Consider the following 25,599-nt stretch of genomic DNA (forward strand, 5'->3'; position numbering starts at 1 on the left):
AACTGAACTGCAGAGTAGTGTCCGAAAGTGGTTTTTTTTTCATTTTACTGGTGAGCTCACTTTATAGTCCTCTATATAGAATTCCCTATAGTGAGTAGGGAGTAGTGAATGAGTGAGTGATTTGGGACACAGCCAGAGGACATCCTAATATGGCCGTGGTATGTGATCACTGGGGCGGTGGCCTTAGTCAGCGAGTGTCCTGTATCTTGACCTTTGATGAAGCTCTTCCTTATACCACTTCAGTGTTTGACATCACTGAGACACTTCCTGTTGTAAGTCTCTTTAGAACTCGTGGCCCCGTTCCACAGGTGTTTTTACCAGTCCGGTGGCAAAGTATGATAAAGTTCACTCTTTTTTTAAATTTCGTTTTGACATTTAGAGCCATTGATTTCAGTCCGTCTCCTCGGGGGTGACAGTTAGCGTAACGTCCCTGTCCTGCCGTCTCACCATCAGTGAAAGCACGGCGCTGCTCTGTACGGCCTGGCTCACTTCCTGCATCTTGTGAACGGGCCGTCCGTTGATGCCCACGATGACGTCGTGGTTGATCATGCCGGCTCTGCAGAGAGAGTAAAACAACACCGTAGCTGCATCACACAGACAGCCACACTCTATGCAAAACAACAATGACCTTTAGACATGCCTGTTCCTGTATCAGGTTCCCGCTTAAGAGTCAAACAGGCAGTGGGGTGGGGGTGATGGCTTTATAATGCTCCACACTGCTTGGCATTTACATTTGAGGTAATTGCTCTTACTGATGGTTTTAGGCTAAAATGATTGGCAATGCATGCAAGACTGTGGATTTAAGTTAAAAATGACACTCAGACAATAGTGAAGAGTTCTATAGCAGACAATCCAGCATGAATGGACTGCTACACCGTCACACCAAAGCTCTAGGCTTCAGTGTCACAGGAAGTGTTTCCTGGACTATTTATAATCTTAAGATTTCTTTTTTATGCATTTATTTGTTGGGGTTTCACCTTTGACTTTGGGAGGCACAGTTACCATGAGCAGCCACAGCACAGCCTTGAGAACTGCAGGGATGCTCTGATTCCACACCTTGGAAAATATCCAGAGGCCTCCAAATACCAGCTCACTAACTGCACAGGTACAAACAAAACCTGGTGCCTCAACAAGTTCTCTGTGCACATCGTCCAAGTTACATCTCCAGTAACACTACAAAAAAGCTAATTGGGAATAAAATGGTTCAAAACTAAATATATAAAATATTAAACCTGCATGTATCATGGATTTGTATTACTGACTGATCCAGAGACTAATATGTGATGTGAAAACTGTTGCCCTGAGCAATGAACCCATAAATAATGATCACCTGACTGATCCTCTTCCAAAAACAAGATCCCAACTACAGTGAATGATAATGTAACTTCTTGTCTGCTAGATGTGCAACAGTGGATGGTTCACTAACAGTTTGCTTACTTACTACTGTGTTTTCAGCCTACTACTTGGCTGTTAGCTGCACCAAAAGACTTGTGGACAGTTGCTTTCCAGTGGATCAGCACTGATGTAATTATGTTGTATATTTTAACTACAGCACAAGAACTACAGTATCTCTGTCTGGCTGCTGTTTGGCACGGGACAGGTGCTACATGCTGAGATAGACTGAGCCTATTGCTCTGTTGTTGAATACAGTGAGAGTGAACCAAACAGTGGAGTTGTTCATCCATCTGTTCCGTTCATTATCCATGTAGGGCTGGAGCCAATCCTAGAAAATGGATACACCCTGTACAGTTTGCCAGTCTATCATAGGGTCACATACATGCATAAGTTTTGGAACCTCTGGTCAAAATTTCTGTTAATGTGAAGTTCAGTCAGACAACTCTGAAATGAGAACAAATAATATTGAGTATAAGCATTGCAAGCTGAAGCAAAGCATAGTTATAGTAGCATATTCTTGAGCATGGTTGCAACAGGTTTGGCATCAGGCTTCGTCTCAGTTATTCGTTCCCTGAATGATCTGGTTTGCCAGACATTACAGGGAATGAAGCAGACCCCCCAGGGGATCATAGAGACAGAGCCCACTGGTAGATGCTGGGGAGGTGGTGGGTTTGCAAAACCTCATGGGCGGCAGCAGCAGCAGCAGCAAGATGTATACAGAAGCAGCAGCAAGGCAGCAGCAAGGCAGCAGAGCAGGAAATAGCAGCAGCAGCAGCAGCAGCAGTTGGACCAGTCCCAGCCTGGTCAGATGCGTACATGAACTGATGAAGCCTCTTGGATGAGAGGTGAAACGTCTTCCTAGACAAATAACTAAGTCCAGTTGCTTTCGATTTAACCTCCTTTGAAATACTATGACCTGGGCAAATGAGAATATGCACCGGCTTATTCTTAGAATCAATTAAGATGAAGGTAGACTGTGCCTCCCACAATCAACCATATAAATGAAAAACAGATCAGCCAACATAATGTTATACAGTATGTCACCCTGCTACTCAGAGAATTAGAGACTGTAACTCACCTGGATGCAGGTCGATCAGGTATAACCTCGTAAACATAAACCCCTGAGCTCACGTCTGGAAATTCATCCACCCGCTCCCTGAGATCCTGGATCACACTGGACAAGCAGTGGACATAAGAGAAAGCAGAAAAGACAAAATCCACATGACAGCCAACTGAATAGTCATATTGTATACAATATTGTGTTTTGTTTCATTATAATATATATATATATATATATATATATATATATATATATATATATATATATATATATATATATATATATATATATCTTATATCTTTTCTTATCTTAAATAATTTCCGAATGCAGTAAAATTCTATAAGGCATCACAGCATATTGTATTAAAGGCACTGTGTGATAATAAACAATCAATAAACAACAAGGTACATAAAATATTATACAGCACATACAACACACGTGTAACTGTACAACTGAGATGTGTAATTTAATTTAAATGATTAACCTACATACTGTATATCTTGTGCAAAGTGTCTCTAAACTTCTTATTCACAGAAAACGTTCAGAGAGATGAACATGTGCTATTTTCAGCTTATACTGTGGATATTTCTTATTTATTCGAAAATGTGATAATTACTTACGTTGGTGAGAGCTCCATCATACGCACACCTATGTATTTCTTTTTTTGCTGAGAATTTCCTAAAGAAAACAAACAAGGAAGTTAATAAAGAACTGACTGAGGAAGATATTATTGTTAAGATTATTAAGTAATGCAACCTAAATCAGATCCTGCTCACCATAAACATGTCTGCTGTGGGATTCAGCGAGGAACTGGTGAACTTTGTCTGCAGGAATAGCAAATGAGATCCCTGCCGCCACTTTCAGAGTGTTTATGCCTATTACATCTCCATCCTGTTGAACACAGAATGAAAGGACCGTCATGAGACGTGATGAGAGGAGTTTCATTGATTTCATACCTTCACTACAGGCTGCAACAGGACAGCAGAAATACTTTAATGTGTCTGTCTGTCTCTGCTAACTCTAAGCCTAAGCCTTGTTCACATCATGGTTATAGTAGCGACTTAACTGAAGCTGGAGGCAGCAACCTGTATAAAGTGATGTTTTCATCATTAACCATGCAAAGTCCCCCAAAGTAATGCCCTAAAACCTGTTTATTTTTTACACTAAGGACCACGGACCCCTATTGGACAAAATTTCGAAGCAAAAACCAGAAATACACAAATATTTGTTCTGAGACTGAAGAACATTTATTTTTCAGTCACTACGTTCAAATTGTGGCCAATGGTGTGAATTTTTGGAAATATTGTAGGGAATTTTCTGGAAAAAAAAGTGGTAAGATTTCTAAAAAAAAAAGTTAAATATTTTCTAGGAAAAAAAGGGAAAAATTTATCCAAAAAATAGTTTTAAATTCTAGAAAAAGTGGTTACATTTCTAAGAAAAAATTAAAAAAAAACACTTTGAGAACTATTGTGTTAAAATATGAGAGAACATTAAACCTGGGCCTTAGGGTGCAGACTAGAGATTTTGAGTATTTAATGACAACAAAATCATGACCTTAGTACTCACTGACATAAATAAAACAAGACAGATCGCCCTCAGCAGAAAGCAAAACAAAAAATCAGATGGCATATGTTAATCCTTTACACATGAGACAGCACTATAAATATAAATAATTACCAGATTGACAAGCGGTCCACCAGAGTTGCCGTACTGTGAATCAACAAAAAACACAAACATTTTCTAAATCATTGTGAAAGTGAAACAAACAGAACAATAGAAAACTGTCAGAATAGATCAGATGTTTTTTTTTTCTTTTTTCGTCACTGACATTAATCATGGCATCAGTTTGGATGTAGTCCATCTGAGAGTCCTCGAAGCCCAGCTCCTGGCCGTTGCGCTGCACCGTGCTGATGATGCCGGTGGTGACGGTGCTCTGCAGGGAGAAAGGACTTCCCACCGCCACCACAAACTCACCGGGACGCAGGTCTGAGGACTGGCCGAGACGCAGCTCGGGCAGGGGAGACTGCACCCAGGGCAGCGAGAGAGGAAGGAGAAATATTAACACATGCTGCGGGAAATAATGTCCATGTCTGTTTCCTCGGCTGAGCCACCCCACAGTGAATTCCTGTGGGCTTCTTAAAGAAAAGCTCAGTTTCACAGAGCTGTTACCATGGATGCAGTTTTCTTATTCCTTGAGTTTTAAATAGCACTGTAGTTAATAACAGTTTAATGATATTCCCACAATGAGGGTTCCTCTCCATGTGTCCATGTGATATACAGTAGAAATTATTTTCAACTGTCTTCTTGAAAATAACTGATGTTGTCTGACGAAATGCTGAAAATGAATATAATTTATTATTGTTCATTCTGTTGAAGAAGACCATGTGATATAGTGAAAGCTCAAAAAAAAAAGTTTGACCTTGTCAAGGGCCATGAATGCCAGAATCAGAATCAGGATGGCTTTATTGTCAATCCTGTCTCTCATAAAAACGAAATTCACTCCACACTCACATTAAACTAGAATATTGTAAAAAGGATAAAAAATATATGTAAACATAAGTGCTGTAAAAGGATTAAAGTGTGTAGGGTTTATTGCACATGCATTGCATCACAGTCCGTGGCTTTATGGTTGCTGTGTTGTGGGTGGGGGAGGACAGGGACTTGGGGGGCAAGAATTCAGCTCCTGAATGGCTGAGGAATTAAAACTGTACCTGGGTGTGCGGTATTTCTGAGCCCTGTAATGTCTCCCAGTAAATTAATTCTTAACTTTTCAGCCGGAATGAAATCAATTACAGCAACCATCACTACGACAACTGAGAAAATTGACCAGATGAACATCCTGAAAAAAAAAAAAAAAAGGAGGACCTTGACCTGTTTTGTAAAGTTGTCAGTGTTTTCTTGACAAGCAGCCTATCACCAAGTGAACCCCTGATGGGGTTTTTTTCTTCTTTTTTCTCACCACCTTAACCTCTTTGACAGTGATTTACACAAGGAGCTGCCTTTAGGATTTCTTCCCAACTTTTTTTTTTCATGTGATACAATCTTCTTCTAAAAGTCTACCACATTTTACTTTATCGTCAAAATATCAGCACTTTCATTTTGCATTTCTGATCTTTTTTATGGTATATAAATGGTAAATGGACTTACACTTACATAGCGCTTTTCTAAACTCTAGGACCATTCAAAGCACTTCACACTATCAGTTACATTCACCCGTACCTTGGTGTGTGGCCCAGGTGCACGGTTTATTACATCAATAAAAACATCACTATGTGAGCAATTTTCCTGAATCTTGCATAATTTCAAATACGTCTTTAGTTATTAATAATAGTCAGTGCACATCTTTAAAAAAAATAATTAAAGTCAATAAATTGCTCTTGATTAGTCCCATAAAATCCTAGTTTATGTGCAACTGGTACCAACAGGTGTTCTGTATGAATGTTTGCCCGCAGCATGTGAGTGAGGTCACGCCCTTAAAATACCTGTTTCTGTCATGAGCTTCTAACCTTATGTGACATAAATGTGGGGGATATGATGAGTATAAAGCAAACCCAACTAAGCCTCAGCTTGTCTCAGCCTGCCTCCTCTAATTCCAGGCTGATGCCATTTATCTTTCGGGCGTTTCGTAATGTGCTCTGCTGAATTTATAGCTACAATTCCTGGGGCATGGAGCCTTGTGTCACAACAAATATGGCTCTTAGGGTAAGTTTTACAACTCCTTCTACAAGGAATGTAATATAGAGAGATATAACATTGTACAGCTGTCAACAGGTCTTGGTAGTTAAAAGACAGAGCCCTTCCCCTCTGGATCAGTCACACACAGAGATTCCCCTCCAGTCTGAAGCAGGTCTGTGTGATCTTAAACTATTCTTGTTTTCAAATCAGTACTAAAGAATGTTAATTGCACTTCATGCTGAGTGGAGTCTCACCAAAATGGTTCCCTCTGCCGTGCAAAGCAGCTGGCTGTTTGCTGTGACATGTTTTATTCAGAGCAGCACTTGCAAGGTTGTATGTGAGTCAGATGTGTCATACAGTATGGTTATTGTTGTGGCAGTTTACCCGCTTTTTTGGTGTTTTTGTTTTAGTCTGCTCATTTAATGTAACTTAATGGATACACATTCCCTCATTTCATTAATCTTGTCTTAAGCTGCTGTAATTGTGCTTTTTTGTTTTTTGTTTGAATAATATTATATACTGGTTCGTTTTGTGTTTTATTCATTTGTGAAAAAGGTACATGATTATATTCTGTAGGAATTAGTGGTTGTACCTAAAGGGAGGGAGGGAGGTATGGGCTGATTTGGTATTTATGTTCATATTTTTGTACCCTGTGGCATTATTCAGCTCGAGGGCTGTTATGTTAAAAAAAAATACAATAAAGACAATGTTGAAAAAAAAGAACAGCAATAAATGCCTATGGTCTTTGATCACCTGCAATCACCATTGGGAAAACAATGAGCACTCACATCTGGTTCGATCTTGATGAGAGCGATGTCCATCTTCTGGTCCATGTCCTTAACTGTGGCGTCGTACTGCAAACCACTTCTCAGCTCCACCTTTATCCTCTGCTTGTTAGCGAGCACGTGCGCGTTGGTGATGATCCAGCCGTCACCCGACACTACAAACCCAGAGCCACTCGACACAGACACCTCCTCGTTGGAAAATGGCATTCTGGGCAAGAGGAAAGGGTAAATCGTGACTGCACCTGCAGGAGCATGAGCCTGTAAATGTTGCTTCGTCAGGTGGTCCTACCTTTGGAAAAGCTCCAGATGCACCACCGATGGCATGATCTTATCTACTACATCTGCAATGAAGTTGAACCTGTAGCGCATACTTCCTGGATGTTGCCTTCCTGTGACGATAAAATATTCAATATGAGAGATAAACATACCTCACACAATTAGATACACTAGCAGTGCAACTTCACGGATGTGTTGCAAAACGTCCTCCCCGAAATGCCTCAAAATGTGAGTAGCCTATTGCCACAGAACAGTATACAATCATGGAACACCAGAGGTTTGACTGAGGAGAGTGAGCTAACCTCTCTTCTATCAGTATAATTATAGGCAAACTCAAAACCATGGTAACAATGATAATGCTCTCACCATTAACAAATAATTACATTATAATATCACGGAAAAGTCAATTTCCAGTAGTTCAACCCCAACCAAGTATTGAGTGCATATAGATGGACATAGTTTTCAGAAGGCCAACATTGAAACAAAGAAATTTGCTCCTTTGCAATAGTATTTTAGTTTTGGAGACACTGAATTTTAGGTCTTCACTGAATGTTAGCCATAATTATTACTATTAAAATACATTGAATAAATAAAGACACGGGATGTTTCATTCAGTGTGTAATGATATAATGTCTATTAGTTTCACTTTTTGAATTGAATTAGTGACATAGGCCTTAATAAACTCTCCCAAGATATTCTAATGCACCTGTAGCTACATCAGAAACAATAGGAGTGATAGGTACAGTATGCAATAATTAACTACTGCATACATCTACAGCTCAACTTTACACTGTTGATTTGTATAATAATGTCCAGTGATTTTCAGCCTTCTGTGTTTACATTTGTCTGTTTTGATGATACAAATCAGCGGTCCTGAAATGTGTGTTTCTCTAAACACATTCTACATCGCGGAGGGTTAGGTTTTTTTCAGGGAAAATTAGGCTACAGTGTGTGTGGACTATAAAAAGAAGACATCTCTGGCTTGGCTGCAATGATTTTAAACTCTGTAATGCTGAGTCAGTTTATTAACACCATTTTCCTGTTGCCAGGTTGCCAGTCATTACCCCTCCCTGTCTTTTCACAGCCTCTCTGCCCTGCAGTTGTCCTCAAGAGTTTCCCATCTTCAGCAATTACTCCCACCTGCACATCTGTTCTCAGTCTCCTAATCAGCTCCCCAGCATATGTCCCAGACACTGTCCCTCAGATCCTTGGAGCTGCTGGTGCTGGTCCATCAGACTGACAGCTGCTTCCTGCTCCTCCGCCCACTCCCTTCTGTTTAATCTCTTCATTCTTCTTAATATCCACTCTCAAAATGTTACTAATCTTCACCGTGTGATAACTTAATTCACTCCAGACTATTCTTCTTTGTGAGTGTAACCGTAAATTCTCAAATGAGAACTGAGTCTCAAACAGACTCTGGTGTCCTGTACTGGCCAGGTCTGTCTACAGGTTTGAGCAGATAAAAGACAGTCTTAATAAGAAGCCTAGCTCTATTTCTACTTTCTGCAAGTTCTTGTGAATGAACAAAACCTCTCAAAGCCCACCATTGCTGGTTTCAGCAGTTTCTAAGCTGTTAAATTTTTTGCTAAATTGGCACTGCAGGTGTTGAAGCCGGACTCACAGCGTGGCCAAAAAAACTGGTGTTGTAATGATCCGTCATTATCTCTATAGCGTGGTGAATGTGCAGGTCACAACTTGTCCATAGCGTTTTGGAGTTGTTGGACTGTGTATTTCATGAGTTTGATGAGGGAAACCAAGAAATCCCATGAGGATCCGTAGCATAGCTCTGAGTAGCTCGTGGCTCTAGAAATACCTTGCACCGACAATTACACAACCTACTGCTATGACTATAGGGATTATGGCAATGGGCCAATTAGCCAAAAATGTTTAACTATCCCTTTAAATAAAAGGCTGTCCCATATAAGTCTGTCTCTAATATAAGATGGGTCAATTCGGCAGTTGAAGCAAATAAAAGCCCAGGCTTCTATTTGAGAATTTACAGTATGTTAAACCTACTGAAAACTATAACCAACTATGACAACCAATGTCATCATGTATCAACCAACACCTTCTGGATAAATCTGGAGATGACTGGCCCATACATGACTCAACTAAATGCTTTTTACCGTTAAACAAAGCCTCTCCACTGAAGTATACCACTGTCCTGTAGCTCATGCTAGTGATGTTGCCTTCAGAGACAAGGCTATTTCAATTTAACATTCAAACTGGATATACGTACTTCAATACTTTTTGTCTTTTGTAAGTAAAAGTGAACATTTGTCTCTTTCTGTAAATATGACTTAAAGGCACTACGAGGAGTTTTGGAAAGCAAGGTGTTTTCACACTACATTTCCCATGAACTTGCGCACATGGTGAAATTCTTGGACCGGCGCAAGACAGACGAAAGCGAAAACATTTGACAAGAATGTTTTCAAATCAACAATGAAAGTTGGAGGTTCAAAGACGATCAGATCCGGCGGCATTATTCCCATGACCCGCCGGACAGTGTCCGCAAAACCGAAACTTGGAAATGCTGGGCGAGTTTACCACTAAATAATATGAAAATAAGTATAAAGACAAAACAATATATTTATCGAAAATAGACCCATTAACGGGTAACGTAGATTCATCCACATTAATATGAGACTCTTTTATAACCAAAAGCAAACTCCTCGGGGTCTCTTTAGCAAAAGGCCTCCAACCTGACCTTTGATATGATCCAAAGGAGTGTCTCTTGTAAAAGCACACTAAATCAATATGCATACCAGACCTCAGTTGTCATGGTTGTCATAATAAACACACCACTGTACTGAGAAATACAAGTTGTTGCTGTGGAAGATGAAAAAAAAAAAATTGGTTACAAGTGACATCTGCTTCAACATTGATCTTTGTTGTCATGGTTATTATTCTAATCACATGGTTATCTTTATTGAAGATTTAAGTGGAACTTTCATACAGAAATCAAACAGTCTTTGTACTGCATCACTGTATTTCTACCTGTGCTGCTGCCGTTATTACAATGACCACTAGGTGTCGCCTGGGTAACATCAGATTCTGCACAGACCGACTATGGGATTGGTTTTCCTTACACAACAGTCTCCATGCTCATCCTTTCAAGGCTCTTGTTTTTACAACCATCTCCATGAGCTATTAATTGTTTTGTCCAGGACAACAGACCCCAGTCTCTGTCTCTGTACCACAAATTTGTGTTTGACAATGATCCTCAACCTGACAAAACACTAATTATGGGAGACATTGAGCCTTTAGGTAAAGTCTGTCTGCCATTGTAAAAGAGATTTTTTTTTATCTCAAGCAATCTGCCTGGTAAAATAAAGGTAAAATAAAAAAATAAATTAAATGATACTTGTTTCATTCTACTGGTTTCATTTGTGGTAATACACTCGACCTGCTTCCTGCCCTATCACATCCATTATGTCACATCACAACCTTCTGAGATTTAAAGCAGTACTAGCCTGTCCTTGCAATGATGCTGCTGACGCATTAACTGCTACACACACTGGCCCATCAAATCTAACTGAGTGATTACTAGTGGCCCTGGCTGCTTTAACTGCAGCCACAGACCCTATTGAAAATGATATCAATGACTTAGAAGCATTTCAGTACTGTCTTGTCTTGATTCCGTTGCACCTCTCATCACAAAAATGAGAAGGTCAAAGAGGTCGGAACTCTGGTTTACAGAAGAAACACCTCTCCCTCATGTGTTGGTGGTTAGGTGTGACTTCTCACTGAAAATGTTAAAGGGTCATTCCATGAAATCGGTAACTTTTGCGTCCCCAAGAAGTAATCAGTCATAAAATTATGATAACAACAAATGAATATGTAATTTAAAAATATAACATTACCATGTCTTCTCTCCTTACTATAACATCAAATTAAAGTCAATTAAATATAATTTTAAATAATTAAAATGACTTTTATGCTGATGAGGGTGAGGTTTTTGGCCTGTCCCTCACTGTTGTTGTTGTACGTCAACAGGACTTTTTATATGTAAAATGTTGGCAAAATGTTAAAACGTTCACATTTACATATTGTTATAAGTATGATCTTATTGTAAAACAGTGTTTTTGGTAATAATATATATTAATTATTATAAATATTTACCAATTTATCGGTGTCCCCTGATTTTATGTCAACCCTGTTACCCTAACCAAAAAACCCTAAAAAAAACAATGGTACATCCCAGATTTGACATGGTTGACAGGAGTTTGCATCATCTCTTACCCAGGATGCTAACAGCTCAGTAACAAGTAGCTTTCTCTCATCTCTTATGTGCTATTTTTGATGTTTTTTCAAGGTTGGACAGGGGGGGACAAGCATACAACGTCAACCCTGTTACCACTTTTTAACATATAAATCTAAACAATTTTCTATTTCTCATAATATAATCAATATCTACAGGTAATTACCTTTCAAAGCACATAGCTTGCCCTTTAGCTAGCATTTATTTCAGCTAGCAATGGGCAAATTAGCTTGAAATAGTCAACCCTGTTACTGTCAACCCTGTTACCTTTGCAGTGTAGACAATAGAATGTGTGTCCTGTCATCTATTACTCTTGTCAACCCTGTTACCATAACTTCAACCCTGTTGTTGTCATTAATTTGATAAAAATGTTTTAAAAAAATGGTATTTCAACTGTTACCATTATAATTAAAACTATATAGACTATATATAGAAAAAAATTCTCAATAAACTCTAATTAGAAATACTGTATATTGTAAAGTTTATGTCGGTAACAGGGTTGACAAGATTAGGAAAACATTAAAACTGTAATAAAATATGGAATTTCACAGGCTGAGATGGCACAACATCATTTCTTGTCTTTTTAAACTTTCTTTGATTCCTGGCTACTTAAAAAACAGCAATTAAATATAGTTTAAATTTTAACTTTTCAAAGTTGAAAAGTTACCGATTTCATGGAATTTTTGTATATCTTTCACTGGTAACTCACAGTTTCTCACTGTTCATAGAAACACACAGGGGTCACGTGATGTCTGACTGTCATTACTACAGTATAAGCGAGGTTAAATATGAAAGTCAAAATCTAATTTTCTTTTTCTACTATCCAACTGTTTGACACACATCAATAATGTTAAGGAAATACCTACCTCAACCCAATTCACAGTCTTTTCCTAATCCTAACCAAGTAGCCTTTTAGAACCGTGACAACCAAGGTCTGGTGCACCTGCTGCCATAGGGGCACAGTTTAAGGAGATATATTTGAAGGTTGTTCTGAATGGTTGTCCAGGTTGGATTGTTAATTGCATTAAAGAGGAACTATGCAGGATTTTCATGTAAAGTATGCTACATTTTTACCTTAATTAAACAGCTTCAGAGTATAGTGCTGGTTAAATCAATGACTTGTAACTATAGTTCCAGGGAGAATGGAGGCTCTCTGCCTTCCACCTAGCGTCTCTTGGCTGAAAACCAACACAAACGCGCCCCGTAACCCATAATCTCTTGTATATGACAGATAAGACTACACAAATATACATATTGTAACGCGTATATGACAAATAATGTTATTCACCGCTTCATGGATTAATTTATTGATGGTTTCGTTGAAAAATACACAAAGCGACCAGACTTACATAGTTCCCCTTTAACATAGTTGTAATGTTTTTTGATTTGATTGACAATCTGGAATACTTCCAAGAAATACTCATATATTTTTTTCTTACATTTGTAAATCATAAAAAAATCCCTCTAATTCTATGCGGTACCACTGATGTCAGCGATCAAAACGCCTCCATGAGCTTGCCAAACTGGCGCATGTTGGGTTGACAAGTGTACATGATCAAAGGATAATGATAATCTGAATGTAGCTATAAAATGTAAAGCTGATATTTGCTGTGCTACTTTTGCAGTGACAGAAGCAATGTTTGGGTTTTGGTGAGAGAGGCAACCTATTACCAGCTGTCCGGGAAAGACATGAGAGCCTGAGGCCCAGCCTGCTCAGAGTGAACACACAGACTTAACAGCAGCATGGGGAGTCTGTCATTGTAGGGCAGAAGCAAGAGGAAATAAACATTGATTAGTTAATAACTTTCAGTATAGGAATTAGGAATGATGAAACTGTCTGCAAAGTGCAAAGAGGAAACCCAAAAAAAGAGGCCAAAGGGACAACACCAAAGAGGATAAAGCAAAGGTGCAAGAAAATGACTGAAGCGATTTCCGATTCATCTCCTCCTGATGGTCGGAGGAATAATGGCTGTGAGCTAACTAAAGGAAGAAGGGATGTGTTGCAGTTGATTTTCTTTTCTTTCTTTTTTTTCCTGAATCGATCTTAGTTTGTTGATTCAGCTAAGTGGCTGATGAGACGGAGAGATGCGGAGGAAATTGGTGTAGAGTTTCAAGGTGCAAATCAATAACACTGCTAAGAAGTATTAAGCAGCCCAAAAAATATGTTTACATGTGTTCCTCTGTGATTTCAGAACTGCATCTTTAAATCCTAATGGATCAAAAGATGTTTTTTTTAAGAGATGCAAGATTGTAGTACAGCTAGTACAGAAGTCAAGATTCTATTTGTGAGGAATGTTTTTCCAGTTTGCTTGAGTTTGAAGAGGATAGCTCCAACTGATTACCTAAAAACTGTGATGGATTGAATTAATCCTTAATTATTGAAGTAATACTGATTATTTATACAAAAATAATTTAAAACCTGTTGCATAATCAAGGAGGAATATGAATTTGAACATTTTGAGACCTGTGAGTTGATCAATATGAGCTGCTTAAAACATGATCACACCACACAGTGTTCAGGACCCCAAATTTGACGCCCCGGGCTTTTGTGATATGTGATTACAGTTTTTCCTCAAGAATTTCTTTCAGGCCCATTATCCCCCCCTAATAGGGGTTAGGATAGGATAGTGTAATGTTATATATTAAATATAAAAGGAGGCTCCCACATGCTTGAGCTTAACACTGCTGTCCTGTGATTTTCAACCTACAGTGGGAATGGCAGCTGCGAATATATTTTTCTGCCATAGTTAGCTTGCTACAAACCTTTAACATCCCATAATATGCCCATGCTCTCAGCAGTGGTACTCGTATCGTTACTAGGCAATGAAGGAGGTTGACTCGCGTTGCATTACAGCACTGCACAGAGGCTCCTAAACTGAAATGATTATTGATTTCTGAATGAATGGATAAATCATTTATTTTTGGCTTTTTTTTTTTCTCTTTGACCTGGCGGGGGCTCTCGTTGGCCTGGCAACCCGCCAGGCTTGTACAGTTGTAGGGGAAACACTGGATTATCAATGGAAATGTCTTAGGAAATGGAGTATGAGCAAGTATATTGGCATTTTAATACAATGTTAAAGGGATAGTTCAACATTTTGGCAAATTGGCCCATTGCCATAATCGCTATAGTCATAGCAGTAGGTTCGTTACCTTTAATTGTCGGTGTAAGCTATTTTTAGAACGATAGAGCAAAGCAGCAGGCTGCTCAGAGCTATGCTATGGAGGCTAAGGGAATTTCTTGGTTTCCCTCATCAAACTCATCAAATACACAACCCAACAACTCCAAAACGCTGTCGTGGACAAGTTGTGAGCTGCACAATCACCACGCTATGAGATAATAGCGGAATGTTACGAGACGGAGCCGTTTAAGAGGTAAATTCATGCAAAACCGCTGATGCGCGTTGCGTTCAGGGACAGTTTTTCAGCAAGCAGACTCTGTATTTACCCTGTATTTACCTCGAAAACGGCTCCGTTTCGTAACGTTCCATTATTATCTCATAGCGTGGTGAATGTGCAGGTCACAACTTTTTGGAGTTTTGGGATTTTGTATTTGATGAGTTTGACCAACCAAACCAAACCAAGAAATTCCTTTAGCCTCCATAGCATAGCTCTGAGCAGCCTGCCGCTTCACTCCGCCGTTCTAAAAATAGCTTACACCGACAAATAAAGGTAACGAACCTACTGCTATGACTATAGCGATTATGGCAATGGGCCAATTTGCCAAAATGTTGAACTATCCCTTTATTATAATATGTTGGTCACTTTAGAATGTTTCAACTTCTTGCCACAAGTTCAATGGATTACAAAAGCTATTTAATCTATCTATCAGTTTCAGAGTGGATCAAAAGGAGATTAAGGACACTTTCAAGCATTCAAAGTATGTCCTCAATCAGTTGATTTAAGTAATCTTACACTGTCGACTGATTTTTTTTTTCTTTTCTCAATGCTCTTTGCCACTGAGGACTGAGTCAATTTCCTACTGTCAGAATTTTACTTGCAATGGGATGAGGTGTGACTAATGAGCATCGTCTTTAGGTTTAGGAGACGACCTGCTAGACAGTTTGTCTGGAGGAAGATCACTATTCTACCTACAAGGGCTGACTTATGTGAGGCCAGTGAGTCTGTTTTGTGCCGATTATAAAATCCTCTTACAAGTTGGCAAAGAAGTTAAGAACAGTGACAGAGTGAGTCGTACCTACTGATCAGTCACACTGAATCTCTGGCAGATCAGATACAGATAAATGACATTTCCTGATTTGAGACTACTTGGAAGTCTCCAGTTCTCTGGGTGCAAACTTTGGTCTAATTTCTCTCCAACAAGAGAAGAAACATTTCCTTTAGAACTCCTTTGAAACATAGTTTCTCCTCGGTTTTGCCATCATGGTAAAATAAGATCGACATTGAAAGTGTTGTGAAGGTTAATGGCGTTTTAAGAGCTCCTTTCACTGAGAGCTAGTGTGATGTGTGGAACGCTTTTCTCTTGAGCTATTCAACATATATCAGATTGTAAAATAACAAAGAGGTGTAAACCTAAGACTTAATCCTTCACCCCTGTGTCTCTTTATATACATGGACGGCATTATGTGACTATGACAGATGATGATGGTAATGTTGAAAAACTTCTGCCTCTGCATATGGCGCGCCTGCTCAACCCAGTGAGTTATATGGAGCCCCATCTCCTGGAATTTTTACGGGGGATAAATGAGTCCTTGCATTGGGATAGCTACACCCTGGTGCTTGGTGGTAATTGGGTATACTCAGAGTGGGATGTGACGCCAACAGAAATAAGTGGCATTTTTAAGACTTAAAGCAGAAGTAAGCGATCCGGTTGTTTTGGCTAACTTCCTGATGGAGTTAGCAGTTCCCGCCCTCGTCCCTACGTCACCATATCCCTTGGCTGCACACACAGAGAGGACCGCCCCTTTATGACGTTCTCTCTCCTCATTGGATAAAGGTTGTAGGATACAAGGAAAGTTTTCTCCTCGGCTTACAGCAGAGCAGAGTGACTGACAGACCCGTGTTTCAGACCAAACACTCTATATAAGTGAATGCTGTCGGAAGATATAACTATTTAAGACTTATAGGCTATATTAACACAAACATTCCGCTTACTTCTGCTTTAGAGGAGAGAGGAGCATTAATAGAAAGTTTCACACAGCCTGAAAAAAAGCAAAAACATTGACAAGCACAGTAAAAGAAAAAATCATTACGTGTCCTGCAGTTGTGACACAGCGGCCCACAGGGCCAAGTGAGAAGATGTAAAGTTCCGACAGCACACGGACGTAATTTTAGGGGGGGACGCAGGGGACATGTCCCCCCCACTTTTTCAAAACGCCGTTTTTGTCCCCCGCTGTTTTTACCGTCCACAAACAATGTTACACTGTATTAACACTAGCACCGCCATTGCACACTATATACCTATAACCGCCATGAGTCGTTCATTGGACGAACTGTAATAAAGCGTTAATTAGAGCTGTATAGGTGTTACATTTGCCGTAGTCTTTTAACAGCTACTCTGGGCCATGAAGTAGGCTGCAACCCGCAGCCTCCGCGAGGCAGGGGGGGCGGGGTGGGGGCCATACCGTAGGAACCCCGCCCCCGCCTGTAAAGCCAGGTTTCCACCGTATAAACGACCTTTTTTTTTTCTCTCTCTCTCTCTTTTACGGCAACATCCATAGTCCTTAGTGATCTTTGTCTGATATGTCAGGTGGAGCTGCCCATCATACCGACGCAGGATTGCCCCCTCCCCCCCGCGTGCGCTCACGTCGGCGCTTTACATGAAGAGCACAGCGACTCTGTTTTTACACTAGTTTGCTCCTAAATACTGGCTTTATAAAACGAATTTCGTTTTCTTTTGATATCATATTGATATTTCCCCCCTGAATGTGGCTACACCTCTTCTACAACTAGTCTGTCCAGTCTGGAAAATAATTTCTGCGACGTGCGTGTGTGAAGTGTGGACGTGAGTGTGCATCTGCGCAGCCTGCGCACGTGTACACACAGAGATACACATTAACACGCACGCACGCACGCACACACACACACAATCACACACACACACACACACACACAGAGAGAGAGAGAGAGGGGGAGAGAGAGCGCATAAGCCCAATAATGCCGGCGCAAATCGGTGAATTCTCTGGTCGTCCAATGAACGAACGTGGCGGTTATAGGTAAAAATGAGAAAACATGATCGATATTTTTTTGTGTGAGTAATATTGATTGTATTTAACAAAACGGGGTGCTGCCCAACATCATTTTAGGAAAAGTCACAGACTGGTGGACTTCAATTTATTTTTTAAATAAAGTTATGCACAAATGAAAATCAAAGTCGTCCAATGAACGGCAGTTGGCGGTTCTAGTGTTCATAGTCACAGCCATAGTCATTGTTCAGTCATTGTTTTATGGTATCTGTGCATCCCTAGTAGAAAACTAAAAGAACTGCTAGAAAACTGTAAGAAACTGAAAGAGTTTGGGTTTTATTAAAAATATGTCCCCCCCACTTCTAAAATCAAAATTTCGTCCATGCGACAGCATCAAGCCGGCAGAGCAACACTGGGAGCTTCCGCTACAAACAAGCTTAAAACATATACTTATTTAATTTTTTTCGGAACAATTTCTCATGTTGGGGCTTCAATACAAGAGGGACATTACAGACGAGCACTATGGAGGTATTTGGATGTTTTTTGGTGTGTCTTTTTGGACGAAGAAAAGTGAGCCCCGTTCGCAACCGTCATATGGACATGCAGTGCTGCACAGAGCCCCGCTGTAACTCAGAGAAGCCACGGAGGACTCTGAAACTTCTCCCAGCCCTTAGTCGACATGAGGGTGATAATGAGTGTAATTTGAATTTTGGGTGAACTATCCCTTTAATTTATTGGTCTCCTTGTATTTAAAATGGAGACTGACGCTCTTTAAACAACTGGTTTATGAGTTTTGGAGAAACTCATAAACTTATCAGATAATCACAAAAACACCAATCACATGTGTTGACATGAAGTTGGCTTGATGCTGACGATAAGGTAGGCTATGCATAATCACTAGGAAACACGTGACAGCAGATAAGACAAGACATGGAGAGACAATTTAAAAGTCTTATCCTCTGAACACCCATCACCAAACTGATGACTTACAACAGTCCATTTTACATGGATTTATGCACTTTTAAATCCTAGAGTCTCTGAAGACTGGGAGATCAAAATTCATCAATGAAGATTCTAGATTGATTTTCTCTTTCAAAACACTTCTCTTTTTCTTTTTGGTCATGAAAAGTTGACTGTTTATTAGTTCAGGGGATAATCAGACTGTTTATTAGTTTATTATGAAGGCAAACCTAAATTGAAAATCACTTTAGCAGATGCGTTTAATTTATCAATAGAGATACAGTATTTGCGCTTTTATTTTGTCGACTGAGTTTGACTTTGTAAATAAATGTAAATGTGAATGTTTTTGTCCGAATTACTGGACACAAATTAAAATCCCCTCCTTTTTCTTGTCCAACACAGTTTGTCCTCCTTTTCTTGTCCTCTCTGCCTCTCTAAGCTGTCTGAGGTCGACAGATACGGATTTAATGAATCTGCATGGGTTTTTTAGTGAAGAAAAAGAGAGAAGAGTAGATAGAGTTTCTCAAACTGTCTGAGTGACCACAAGCCTTTATCAATGGGTGGTGTATATGTTTTCTCTAAGTTTGAAAGTTATTTGAATGTGTTGTTTTACAGTGTAGTTTGACTGAAAACACTGTTTTGCCACACAGTCTGCTCACATGGCGTTTACAGTTCTGGAACTAAGCTAAATTTTCTATCAGCTCTACTCTATCTATCATCAACATTGTTTTTTCAGCCGAGACAGAGCAGTTTGAATTTTACATGCACTGTATCCTATCCTCCTTGTCTACTTTAAATATAAAACCTGTGTTTGTCAAAGATGCTACAGGAAATTTGATATTTCCATTTTCAATCTGAAGATCTTCTACATCAACAGGAAGACGATGCTTCATGTTGACGACACACACTAAACCACACATCTCATTTGTCAGACAAGTAGCAGCACATCATTGCGCTTCTGAGAGTCATTATTTCACTGAGATCATGGAGGAAATGCATGCACAAACATCTCCATCAAAACAAAGAAAGTACCTGGCACCATCCACTAGTTTTAGTTTGTGGTTTTTTTTAATCTGACACAGAAGCTGGAGAGTCTCCAGGATTCACTTCAAATGGAACCTGCTGTGTGGACTCATTCGTGTCACTTCAGGACAGCGTGCTTTTCTAAAATCTCAGAGTTTCTCCTCAATCTGCTGCTCTATAAGCGAGCGCTGTCCAGAAGTCAGCGCATTCTCTGACTGATGCTGTGTTTACTAAGTTACATAAATGGACTTGTCTCTGCAGAAACAGCTTTAAATGCAAATGACAGCGTCTTTTGCCAAGAGGTACTTTGGCAGCACACCAAGTATTTTTGCCTGTCAGCGAGCTCCACTAACAAATCAACAGTATGCAACCCAGTGGCAGGATAAACAGTAGCTTTCACTGTCCACTCAGTGCCTCTCTGTGGTCACGGCAGCTTGTGTGACTGTGGATCATCCGTCAGCTCAACACCACTTACAACTGATGTGTCATGTGTATTATTTGCGGACGACACAAATATCTTTTGTTCTGGGAATGATTTGAACCAACTAGCAGAGACAGTCAATAATGAAATGTCTAAACTACACGTGTGGTTTAACATAAATAAATTATCACTAAACCTGGCGAAAACTAAATTCATACTTTTTGGGGAAAAAGGCTACAGTAAGAGTATAAATATACAGGTGAATGGGGTAAATATCGAAAGAGTTAGTGAGAACAAAGTCTTAGGAGTAATCGATGATATGTTAAGTTGGAGACCACACATAAAACACTTGCAAAACAAGTTGGCCAGGAGTGTGTCCGTACTACGGAAAGCTAAAAAAATGATTACTCCATGTAATATATTCAGCATTAGTATCACCACATTTGCAATACTGTGCAGAAGTGTGGGGAAACACGTACAAAAGTGTCATGCACCCCCTGTTCACACTTCAAAAAAGAGCCGTTAGGATTCTACACTATGCCCAGTACAGAGCACACACAAATCAGTTGTTCATCAATGCAAAAATCCTTATAGTTTATAAAGTGCTCTATAAATAAATGTGACCTTGTGTGTGTATTTTTTTTTATATCAATATGCTGTTTAGAAAAGCGCTATACAAATCCTGTGTATTATTATTTCCATTAATTAGTGTTGAGGACTACTTAACAGTGTATTTAGACTGAATAATACAAAACCACTACAATAACATCTTAATAAACTATTGCTGTCATTGCAATAACACAAATGAATGTAGTAAATGCAGTAAATGTAGTGTTACAAACATTGTATGACAGTGTAAGATTTTTTAAAATCATCTTATATGACTATAATCTTGTTATTTTAACTGTTTGTCCAAATTGTTTTGCTGCTTTAAAGAGAATACAAATAAAGATTTCCTTCCTTCCTTTCACAAACATGAAAAAAAATGAAGGAGAAATATAGATTCTGCACATGTAAAAGTTTGGGCACGCTGCTAAATCAGTAAGCTCCCTTTGCCAGCTGTTAAGCATGAGAGGACACAGAAGTACTCCTCTCTGGGTGATAGCCAGTGGCACGGGAAAACTGACTCAATGATCCAGAGCCTCAAAAACCACAATGACCTACTTCAAGAAATATACTCGCTGAAGCTTGTTGGAGCCAACTGGACGAAAAGTACTGAATTGTGTACTACATGATGCCACCATCACTGCACATTCTAGGACATGTATTTTCTTATTTTCACTTCAAAAATAAACACTGCATGTGATTTGTCCAGTGGTGGATGACGTTTTGCAACCATTTGCATATAGTGTTTCCCTGAACAACTGTGTGTTGGGTTGTACACATGGCTCCTGTCCAGATAGTATGTGTAATGGGACGTGTGCAGAGCTGTTTGACCTAATTAAAGTAAATGTTTTGTTTATTCATACTCCATGACCCCAGGTCGGCTTTCACACTCATGTTAAAGAGGAACTATGCAAGTCCGGTCGCTTTTCCTCCGTGTTGCTAACCCTCCTCTCGGCCATGTGCATTTGTTTACAACTTAGCCGGCGAGAAAGCAGAGCCGTACATTATACTGTTACGGCGATGTGTATATTTGTGTAGGCTTATCTGTCATCCACCAGGTCGGAGGCTCTGATCTTACAAGGTTGGTTTTCAGCCAAGAGGTGGAAGGCAGAGAGCCTCCATTCTCCCTGGAACAATTTACAAGTCATTTATTTAACCATCACAATTACTCTGAAGGTAAAAAAAAAAAAAAAAAGTAGCATAGTAAAGGTAAAAATCCTGCATAGTTCCTCTTTAATCACTTAAGTTTCAAGACAAAAACGTTATTTCAACTTTTCATATCTTTGCTCTTTGGTTCAGGCTGCATTTGTAAATAAGAAATTGTTCTTAAAGGTGTACAGAAATGGCCGTTTGTCCTGTTTGTCGCGCCGAGTTGTCACGAGCTGCAACACGAGTTTACCCGAGTGAGGAAAACGAATTTGATTGGTCGTTATCGAGCGGGCGGGATATTCAAAGCTTGGGGCGAGACCGAGCTCCGTGTGTGTGTGCGTGTCTCAGACGTTTGAATGACGGATTACGGATCCAATATCAGTGGCTGGTGAATCGTGTACAGGCTGACGTATAATCCGTGCGCCTGCATTATCCAATGCGAAAAAAAAAATACACACTTTCATCCCGGATTTACTCAAAAATAGAATTTTGCACAAAGTTTGGCCTACAACGTCTGAAAGATGAGTTATCACATTAATTTTATGACCCAAAGTGGGCTCAAATTCAATTTTCTTTTCTGTACACCTTTAATTGCTTGCCTGGGTAAATAAAGGTTAAATAAATAAATACCAGAAAAATGTAATTTTGTCCAAAACATTGCAGGAGTTGTTGAGGTTCACACACAGGCTAGGGTACATATTGATCCATATTAACAAAGAAAGAAAGAAAGAAAATACAGAAAGAAAACAAACACAAAAAGACAGAAAGAAAGAAAGAAAGAAAACTAACTAACAAACACAAGAAAGTCAGAGAAAAACACAAAGAAAGAAAGAAGGGTCACCAACCTGAGTCACACCGACCCCTCTGCACCAGTGTGACCGGGGTGGTCTCACCGAGCTCGGCCCTCCTGTTCTCGGCTGTGAGGCGGCAGATGCTGGGGTAAGTCCTGCCGTCGCTGCCGCACACCGGGCCGGAGGAGATGCACACACAGGAGCCGTGGAGGCCTCGGTCCGCTCCAACAGAGTTACATCTCAGCCCGTCACCGCAGGTCAGGCCGCCGTCCGCGCCGCCGCGCTCCCCGCAGGCTTCGCCCTCACCGGCCGCGCACACCATGCAGCAGCCGCACGCGTCCTTCACCAGGCCGTAGTAACAAGCCCGCGGCGCGACGGGACAGTGAGCAGCATCACACACCCGAGGACAAGTCTGTCCTCTTTTTCTCAGCGTCCCTGCGTGAACTGCGGAGGTGAGGAAGATGAGGTGAGCCACAAACTTCATCATGGTCTTCAGTCATGCAGGTGGGACTGCGTTGTGCGGGTGTTGGGCTCTGTACCTGCTGATGGAGTCATCTCATATCTCCTTCCTTCTTTTTTCATAGCCTGCAGACATGGATGAGAGCCAGTAGCAGCACGCTGACACTGGATCCACCTCCATGTCACTGACTATGGGATGCACATAAATCACATCTCATATGGGAGAAGTTATACTGTAGACCGTGCTTGTGATGATGAGAGGGACACAATGTTTTGTGTTGTGTTATTGAGTTGATAATTTTCTTTAAAGCAGAAGTAAGCAGAATATTTGTGTTGATAGAATATATAGTTATATCTTCAGCAATCACTTAAGAGTGTTGGATCTGAAACGCGGGTCTGTCAGTCACTCTGCTCTGCTGTAAGCCGAGGAGAAAACTTTCCTTGTATCCTACAACCTTTATCCAATGAGGAGAGAGAACGGCATAAAGGGGCAGTCCTCTCTGTGTGTGCAGCCAAGGGATGCGTGTGAATGTGGTGACGTAGGGACGAGGACGGCTGACAAGAAGTTAGCCAAAACGACCGGATCGCTTACTTCTGCTTTAAAGGTGTACAGAAATGGCCGTTTGTCCTGTTTGTCGCGAGTTGCCGCACGAGTTCAATAGTTTACCCGAGTAAGGAAAACAAATTTGATTGGTCGTTATCGAGCGGGCGGGATATTGAAAGCTTGGGGCGAGACCGAGCTCGGTGTGTGTGTGTGCCTGTCTCAGACGTTTGATTGAGGGATGACGGATCCAATATCAGTGGCTGATGAATCGTGAGCAGGCTGACGTATAATCCGTGTGCCTGCATTATGCAGTGCGAAAAAAAAAACACACTTTCATCCCGGATTTAATCAAAAAAAGAATTTTTTACAAAGTTTGGACTACATCGTCTGATAGATGAGTTATTACACTAATGTTAAGACCCACAGTGGGCTCAAATTAAATTTTCTTTTCTGTACAGCTTTAAAGCCCCAATGTGTAACTTATTTAGCTTTTTATTAGCAAAAGTCAAATATTGCTTTCATAAATACGTATTTCACTGAAGTAGAATCACACCCGCATACAAATGAAAGCTTTCTCGTACCTTAGAATGAGTTGTTACAAGTCGTTACAAATACATAAAGGGGGCGCACCGAACTGAGGCGGCCATGTTGCATCGGCATTTTTTTTTTACCGTAGGTAACCACGGAAACTCAGCGGACCTGTCGGCTCGGGGAGAAAGTTTTCCAGGTAGCGCCTGTTAAAACTGTGTGAGGAAGAGGAGGCACTGATGTTGCATTCAGGTGCAGTCAGGCAGACGGCCGTCGGCAAACCAACCGGATGTCATTTTACTCGACGAGAGAAAGACGGTAAAACGTGGGTCAGGTAAACAATATGGCATCACCATGACAACATATTGTCACGCCTGTATTGTTTTGCCTCGTGCTGGCGGACCACTTGTTTACATAGACGCTTGTTTATCCTGTTACATGCAGCGTCTGTTGTCTGTCTGACGTCTGCCCGATTTCACGTGAATGCAACATCAAGAATACGTTCCGATATGCAACCGCACTGCTAGATGGCGGTAATTCCTACATGTCTACCTTTAAAGTCCCTACAAGGAACTTTTATTTTGTGTTGATTTTGGCAGTCCCTGTGGACAAAAGCGGTAGCGTTTTGCCGGAATGAAGACTGCATTTCCCATGAGATTTAGCACGTATTGTCGTAAAGACGCTTATCTGGCTCGTGCGTCAGGGCTCCAGACTATAACATATTTGTGAGCAGTTTTAGGCACATTACTTTGGAAATGCATTTAAAATACTTTAAAACAGCCTGGACAGCAGAGCAGGCTGACCTTATACCCCAGGACGGGTGCTCTGTGGCTGAGAGGAGCATAAACCAGACGTCTCGCTTTCACCTGCCAGGTGTTTGCAACTCGGGGCCGAGGAGGACAAGCGAGTCTCGGTCACCCATGTGACGCTGCGGAGGAGCTTCCCACTCTTGCAGCTGTGGCAGACAGGTAGTCTGCAGGAGCCTCCTGCTGCAAGAAGTTGCAGCTGTTTAACAAAAAAACTTTGTCCTGACTGTGCCCCGGGGGTTATATCATCCTACATATCGGCGCTGTCGGGCACAAACCTCCTATGTCCAAAACTGTTATTTTTCAGGAAATGAAAAAAACCTTGTGGTTTTGTAATAACTGGACATATCATCAAACTTGGTATTGTGTCTTTACAAATAGCCAGATATTTGAATGTATCATTACTTTATTAATATTTGACCCAAACCAGGCTCACGTGGAGTTAGGAGGTTTATGACCAACGAAAGTGGAGATAGAAGGTTTTTGCCGTCACTGATTATTGACGGACGCATCGGCTATAGCTTATTGCATTACGTTATCATCAACTTACAGGTTACATAGTTTATTGTATTCTATTTTTCCTGAAAAACTATGTTTTTCCTGTTGTTTAATACATGTGGCCAAAATCTATAAAAGATAAGTGCACTATTAACAGGTAAATGACGGACTAAACTGCACTTCAACCTACCGTTTTCCGCCAGCGCCTTCACTTCCGCA

General features: G+C 40.4%; 1 protein-coding gene across 1 annotated transcript; it reads right to left on the minus strand.

Moving 5' to 3' along the window:
• Nucleotides 1-390: 390 nt before the first annotated feature.
• Nucleotides 391-23,032, minus strand: htra4 (HtrA serine peptidase 4; the record flags this gene model as incomplete). The annotated part of the gene is made up of 9 exons (XM_083978236.1): nucleotides 391-556; nucleotides 2,474-2,569; nucleotides 3,076-3,133; nucleotides 3,232-3,346; nucleotides 4,133-4,165; nucleotides 4,284-4,478; nucleotides 6,919-7,123; nucleotides 7,205-7,304; nucleotides 22,600-23,032. 9 exons carry the CDS (start codon nucleotides 23,030-23,032, stop codon nucleotides 391-393), a joined length of 1,401 nt encoding a protein of 466 aa, XP_083834362.1.
• Between the last annotated feature and the right edge of the window lie 2,567 nt (nucleotides 23,033-25,599).

The sequence above is a fragment of the Trachurus trachurus genome (genome assembly GCF_905171665.1).
Source record: "Trachurus trachurus genome assembly, chromosome: 9".
NCBI lineage: Eukaryota > Metazoa > Chordata > Actinopteri > Carangiformes > Carangidae > Trachurus > Trachurus trachurus.